The 7,419-nt window shown below is 40.7% G+C and overlaps 1 protein-coding gene across 1 annotated transcript; it reads right to left on the reverse strand.

Moving 5' to 3' along the window:
• Nucleotides 1-226: 226 nt before the first annotated feature.
• Nucleotides 227-7,038, reverse strand: LOC107291211 (histone H3.3). The gene is made up of 4 exons (XM_015820183.1): nt 6,916-7,038; nt 5,200-5,354; nt 4,182-4,335; nt 227-1,033 (listed from the first exon to the last, which is right to left on the reverse strand). Exons 2-4 carry the CDS (start codon nt 5,325-5,327, stop codon nt 905-907), a joined length of 411 nt encoding a protein of 136 aa, XP_015675669.1. The 5' UTR covers nt 5,328-5,354; nt 6,916-7,038; the 3' UTR covers nt 227-904.
• Nucleotides 7,039-7,419: the final 381 nt, after the last annotated feature.

The following is a 7,419-nucleotide window of genomic DNA, read 5'->3' on the forward strand; positions in this document are numbered from 1 at the left end:
ACCAGCGTCTGTACGGTACCTTAAAGGTACAACATTTATATATTGCTTTTGGTGCAAAACTTATGCAAACCTATTTTAGAAATAAAAAACTGAAAGCACAGCAAATCTGTAGAATTCACCTAATAATGTTTTATAGATACAGCTGGGCTTCAGCTCAATAAAACTGAATCTCTGTTAGAATCTCTATAAATATTTGTGTTGATGTCAACCTAAGTAACACAAGATACTGTATCCTCAAATATTTTAATGGGTTCATAATTCTATATTTGAGCTACAACATACATTTTATAAATTTTCATATAAATGCAGCATATTAAGTGCATTTTAAACAGGTATCCATTGCTGCTGAATTATAGGTAATAAATACTTAAAAATTAAGACAAAAAACAAATATTATTTCGTGTATTTTAATAGCAAACTTACAGGTACAGCACAGAAGACAGACAACATTAAAAACATATACTTGCATGTAGGACAACTTAGAAAAGTATAATGAGTGGATGGAATCTACTGTATGATACAGACTTCATATAGTTGCCATCAATAAGAAATTTACCTTTTTAAAAAAAACAAAAACCAAATGCTGGCATTGTCCAGAAAAGTCTGACTGGCATATTTATAATTGTTATAAAGTTGAACTGCTGAAATTTGTTCAATGAAATGGGTTTTTTTACAGCAATAATGCTTTATATGTCCCCACGTTTATATTAAAAATCCACACACAAATGAAAATGAAAAATAACTTGCCAATACCCGATTCTGTCCTCTATTTTTCCATCTGCAACCATAGACTTAGGTACCTTTTAACCCCATGGGAAAAAAAAAATCTAACGTTCATTACTACCAATAACAGGAAGAAGAGATTTTATTTGTTTTGAAAATGACAAATCCATCTTAGTAGAATTTAAGCACGCTCTCCACGTATGCGACGTGCTAGCTGGATATCTTTTGGCATGATTGTGACACGTTTGGCGTGGATAGCACAAAGGTTGGTGTCTTCAAACAGGCCAACCAGGTAGGCCTCACTTGCCTCCTATTGAGAAAAGAAAATGGTTTAAATATTTAAAATAAAAGCACCCAAATTCTCACAAAATACACAACTAAGTGTATTTTCAAGCTAAGCGAAAGAAAATGGAAAAACGCCCTTTTATGTATCTTAACTCCTAATTTTAATCTCGTATCTAAAACTCTCTTATTGATCATGTGACCAAGGGGATGCTGTGATGGTCATTAAATGTGAGGACTGCTTGTAAATCTATTTTTTTTTTCAATACCAGTTATCATCAAACAATTTTGGCTGTGGTTTGTTCTCCAAGCTTGTTTCAATTTAATTTCTGAACGTTTCGTTACCAAGCTAGGTAACATCATCAGCATGATTTTCTTGCCTTTTCTCCTTAGCTTATAAATGCCTTGTGTGCCAGTAAGGTCAGTTGGTCGTGCGACTGGTTGTTTGGAGCTATATTTGAATTCTGAACAGCTGATTGGGTCTCTTGTTGATTGGCAGTCCGAATGGTCTGGTTTCTTACATATTCATATGCTGGATCCATATTGATCTAGATCCAGCATATGAATATGTAAGAAACCAGACCATTCGAACTGCCAATTAAAACAAGAGAACCAATCAGCTGCTCAGAATTCAAATATAGCTCCAAACAAACAACCAATTGCACGACCAACTGACCACACGCTGACACACAAGACATTTATAAGCTAAGGAGAATAGGACAAGAAAATCATGCTGATGATATTACCTAGTTTGGTAACAAAACGTCCAGAAATTATATTGAAACAAGCTTGGAGAACAAACCACAGCCAAAATCTAAAACCCGAGCTACAAGTATTTTCTATCATCAAACAATTGCTAAACGAATGGCTGTAAGTTGAGGACTACAGGTAGTTCTCAACTTACGATCACAATTCAGCCCAAACTTTATGTTGCTAAGTGAGAAATTTGTTAAGTGAGTTTTGTCCCATTTTACAACTTTTCTTGTCACATTTGTTAAGTGAATCACTGCAGTTATTAAATTAGTAACACAGTTAAGTGAATCTGGCTTCCTCATTGACTTTGCTTGTCAGAAGGTTGCAAAAGGGGACCATATGACCCTGGGACACTGCAACCATCATAAATGTGAGTTAGTTGTCAAGCAGCCAAATGTAAATCACATGACCCTGGGGATGCTGCAATGGTCATAAATGTGAAAAATGGTCACAGGTCACTTTTTTCAGTTGTAACTTTGAACGGTCACTAAGTGAACTGCTATAAGATGAGGACTACTTGCACCTGTACAATATTGATTTGCTATTTTGCACATCAATGTTGCATGTTGAGTACGGAGGAACTAAGGAGAGACCTGCAATAGAAGTAGACTGGATCTGGGCATATTCCAAATGTCCCAAGAGTTTTCACAATTCATCAATGAAGCCTATGTGATCATATGTAAAATGCATAAAGCAGAAATAGTAATATTTGTTAAGGTAAATCCAGTTTAGATTTCAGTTAAACTGTCATACTATCTAGTATTAAACCATGGAATACTTGACATATAGTCATAATGTTGATCTCATGACGATTCTGCCTTATTTAGGGACTCATGCCAGAAATCTCATTTTCAAAGCAGGTCTAAACAACTGACCCGTTGTGACAAATGGAATCAATTGGCCACACATAACAGTCTATCATAAGTTCAAGTGAATTCCTGTTTTATGTTCATCTATTCTATACTGGATTTTGAACGGAGGTGCCAGACGCCCTGCAGTACATAACCAATCGGCTATGTTAACTCTGATGGATCACAACTTCCAGGTTCCTATGTTATATGGCATTGAATGTTTTAATCAGTTTTAGTTGGAATTCTGCAAGTTGCCTCATGCTATTTCTCAAAAATGAACTTTGGCTTATATCTATTTTGATTTTGGTAGAATAAATATTTCTTGTTTATCTGTTCCCTCAGGCCTGAGAAAAGAAGAGACGCCACTTTATCATGCAGATCAAATGGAATATGCTGCTGAATAGAGGGGCTTGAAAACTGCTGTGTAGGTCATCCAGCATAAGAACACTTATCAAGTACAGCCATAAAAAATGAAATCTTGCAATCTTAGACTAATGCCCACATGTCATTCTTATCCAGAGAAGTAATATAGAAATAAAAGTTATTATTTTTGGAAAAGTGTAATAGATCTCCATAGCTTTGGCAGTACTGTGCAGCAAACATCCACATAAAACACATACATAATACAAACTGCGGGAATAATCAGGATCTGAAAACAGCACTTTTAACTTTATATTTTTAAGACATAACTTTATATTTTTAAGACATAACAATTGCAAGACAAAATCTCGCCTTTCACCTGTAAGATACAAATTATCTAGCTAAGATTTGACAAGGTCAACCTAGATCAGAATTTCTCTCAATGGCTTATAATAGTAGAAAGTTAAGACAATCACATAACATACAACAAGAGTGTATTTTCCACTCTTTTGCAGCTTAAAAGACATCGGTATTTTCTCTCCATTAATACTTACATTAAAAAAAGAACAGTCCCTTTCTCGTGTAGTATCATGTGGTGCATATTCCCCAAACATTTGCTACTCTAATTAAAATTACTGGTATCATCACATTTCTTTAGAATATATTTCGAACAGCATCAATATGTTTTAGCTTCTGAGATTCTACTAATCAGATTACTTTTTTTAAAAAAAATGGCAGTTATCAGCTCACCTATAACTACATAGATCCTTACTTCTGAAACCCACCAATCATATGTAATTTTGACTGACCATAGAAACAGCTCAACCAATAAGGTGACTGTATGGAAGCAACCAATCACATGCATTCTCACATACCAAAAGCACAGTATTATCAATGGCTGCACTCCAGAAAAGATCTTGGGTATAATTTCTGTTGGCAAACCTACATCCACCTATATAATACAACTAAATATGTTGGATCTTTTTAGAGCCAGATACAATGCTGTAATTTCTGAAAGCGAGGTAAAAGACCCATAGAAAAACTGTGTATTTTCTTTAATATAGAATAGATTAGTAGAGGAAATTGTAATATTTACTAACAAAAACACAATAACTTATTTCTTAGTGTAAATTATAACAAATCTCATCAATTCAACCAAAGAATACTTGTGTTTTGGAAGGACAAGGACAACTGAAAATAACATTTTTTTACCTGCAAAGCACCAATAGCTGCGCTCTGGAAACGCAGATCTGTTTTGAAGTCCTGGGCAATTTCACGCACCAGGCGCTGAAATGGAAGTTTGCGAATCAGAAGTTCAGTTGATTTCTGATAACGCCTGATTTCACGAAGAGCTACAGTACCTGGCCTTTGAATAAAAATAAAACAAAAATAATTAAGCATTTCCCTTCCAATCTTAAAAATATACAAAATCCAATGTATATTCCCAGAAACACATGCTGTACAAAACTAATTTACATAAATGAAATAAGCTTGCAAGAAAAACTTAAGTAGACTTAAATGAAAAACAGAACATTGTGAAAGAATCCAATTGCAATAATTCATGTGTACTCTATTTTTTCAAACTCCTATGAAAATTGGCAAGAAATCAAATAACTTTTTACCATGGAGGTTGCTGATAAAATGAGTGACTTCTAAGGTACCAACAAGTTACGCCAGTTGCTATTTCTTTTGTTTTAAAAAATCTTTAAATATAAAACCTACAGTATTTACTTCTTATTCTGGATCAGATAGCTGCCCTCTAGTGGTACACTGTACAAATTCTACTATTTGTACAATTAGGGTTGAAGAATTAAACTACTGTAATGTAAATACTGTAAATGAAAAATGTCCAATATATTTGAAACAAATAAACCAAACATTAGTTAATCACTATATCACGTTTTATGGCATCCCTCAAATCAACGAACATTTAGGTTAATATTCAAACTGCGTTTTCCCGATTCTATTTAAAATTTGATTTAATTGATAAAATGGGCTCATTATTACTGGTCATTCCACTGGTTTACAGACATATTTCGTTCAAAATATTTTATGAGTCGGGTATAATTATTTTTTTTTTTGCGTTAAAGAAATAGCAACAACGACTTTCCTGAAATAATCTTGCTTCGATCCAAGAAGCAGAAAACAAGTTATTTTTTTCCGCGTTCCGATCAATATTTCCGCGTCGGGGCGATCACATCGTAATACTTTCTTCCGGTCATTTCTATACCTGTAGCGATGAGGTTTTTTGACCCCGCCGGTAGAGGGCGCACTCTTTCGAGCGGCTTTCGTCGCGAGTTGCTTCCTGGGCGCCTTCCCCCCAGTGGATTTGCGGGCAGTTTGCTTGGTACGAGCCATGTTCCCGCGAACTTCTCTTCCTTATACCTATCGGCAAGAAGTCACCCACGCGATCAGCACATTATAACAAGGCAGCCGCTCGAAAAAACATCCGCCGAAAATGCGATTTATTTTTCTTTTTCCACGCACCAAAAATATATACGCCTCGGATGTTAAAGAATCCCCAGAAACCTTAAAACGATTAAAGCCGTGCAGATCCACGCCTTCCACAACCCAAATAGGAGACTTCTGCAGCCTGCGTGACACTCCGGCTATCAGCTTTGCATGTTTAAAAAAAACAACAACAAAAAAAAAAGCCTTCCCTCCAAGTCCTAAATCGGATGATAAAATGTCGGTGGGAGTTCGCGCTCTAATTGTATTTAAGCAGCAAATATACCCGCGCCTAAGATTTCGGCAGATTGTGAAAAACCGCTCTTGCCCAGCGCTCCAAATTGGAGAGCGATGCAGCGAAGGTGCCTCCAACCTTAAAGCAACACCTCGATTCCCCCCCCCTTCCCCTTCGCGGGGACGGAAAAGTGTCCCCAATTGCAGAAGATATCGGGGGGACGTGCAACTGATAGGTTGAATGGAGTAAAAGAAGGGCAAACGTCCGCGTTAAAACCAGGGGCAAACAAGAGGGGGGAAAGCCCGGGCTGACAGCCTCGGCAAGGCTTCTGCTGCAAAGGAGCCGTAGCTCGCCTCGGTCGGCCGGCCGGGCAAAGGGAATCAAATGGAAGGCGCCCGCAAGCCAGAGCTCCGCCACCAAAGGAAAAGCCAAGTCCAGAGGTTAGGAGCCACAAAGCATCGAGCGAACTTTTTGGGGGGCTGCCTGCCTCTTCGGTGCTGCCTCTGCCGAAGTGCCAGTCCTACCGCTGCCTGGCTCCCAAGCGCCTCTCGCAGGCAAACTCAGCCCCAACAAAATGGAAACAATCACCAAAAGACAGCCCTACTCCCTTTGCTGGGAGACGGGAGGGGGCAAAAATAAAATAAAACAGCAGCATCACAATACCGTCTCAAAATAGCTTCAAACTAGGTGGGATCCGGCAGGCTAAAGGGAGAGAGGAAAAGTTTGGACAACCCCCCCCCCCAAAAAAAAAAAATCTCCTCGGGTGCGAAGGATTTTCCTAGGCACATTTCTCCCCTCTGGATTGTTTTTAGGCAATAGGAAAAAAAAATATGGTCGGTGACCAGAGAAAAGAGACAAGATGGTGAAGCTGAGCAACAACTGTGGGGAAGAGGCAAGGAGAGTTTTCCCGGGGCTGGCAACGGGCTTCCCTTTGCAGCCGTTTCCCGGCTCCCATCTAGGGCGGCGATGGGGCGAGGTAGTAGGCGAGGGAACGGGGAGAAGGATAGTGAAGGTTTGGGGGAGGGCGAGGGCAAAAGAAGGGGGCAACGACCAAGCAAAGTGGGGCTGGGGGGGACTAAGGGAAGGAGCAGCCCGAGCTTCTCTGCCGTACTCGGGAAGGCGGAGAGATAAAGGGACTCTCCTGTCCCCCAACAGCGGTTCTCGCTCCCAGAAGTTTGCCAGGGGAGCCAGGGGGCAGCTCGGAGGGGTCCTCGGCCGAGCCGGGATCGGGGGGGGGTCCTGTAAAAGAGGCTGAAGACTTACCCCCGTCCGCTTACGCTGAGCGCGGCTGCCGAGCAGGCAACGAAGGAGGAGGTGCTGAAGCTGCTGCGGGCGACGGCGGATGAGAGCACAATTGAAAGATGGCTGACTCGCGAAGGCCGACTCCGCTGCTTAGCTACGCCCCTCGACCGCCCAGGCAACGCCTCCTCCCCCAGAGACCGCCAATGGCGCACAATGGAGGGAAGGAAAGGCCACGCCCATCCACTTTCCTTCCCGCCCACTCTCGGTTTCCCGCGGCCGCCTCCGTGTGTACAAACACAAAAGACACGCTGCGCGCGCCCCAGGCACAGAGTGAGTAAGTGAGAGAGGAAGAGAGGGATTCCCCTGACCGTCCTCCCTCCGCCTAGCGAGAGCCGGTACAGATGTCGGGAGATCACGCGGCTCCATTCGGTGGCCAACAGCCAGCCGCGAGCAGCCCCAACTGTCAGGCCAACGGTCACTGATTACTACCGTTAGTATCTGACCGGGGAGGAGTCCACTCCGACA

Source organism: Protobothrops mucrosquamatus, unplaced genomic scaffold (genome assembly GCF_001527695.2).
Source record: "Protobothrops mucrosquamatus isolate PMUCROS unplaced genomic scaffold, P.Mucros_1.0 scaffold1080, whole genome shotgun sequence".
Classification (NCBI taxonomy): Eukaryota; Metazoa; Chordata; class Lepidosauria; order Squamata; family Viperidae; genus Protobothrops; species Protobothrops mucrosquamatus.

What these genes read in the sequence shown, in the direction of transcription:
- LOC107291211 (XM_015820183.1), bottom strand. Translation starts at nt 5,327, where the DNA reads ATGGCTCGTACCAAGCAAACTGCCCGCAAATCCACTGGGGGGAAGGCG. An exon ending in AAAAAACCTCATCGCTACAG is followed by an intron (nt 4,336 to 5,199) that starts GTATAGAAATGA and finishes TTTTATTCAAAG; the next exon opens with GCCAGGTACTGTAGCTCTTC. An exon ending in CAGCTATTGGTGCTTTGCAG is followed by an intron (nt 1,034 to 4,181) that starts GTAAAAAAATGT and finishes TTTTCTCAATAG; the next exon opens with GAGGCAAGTGAGGCCTACCT.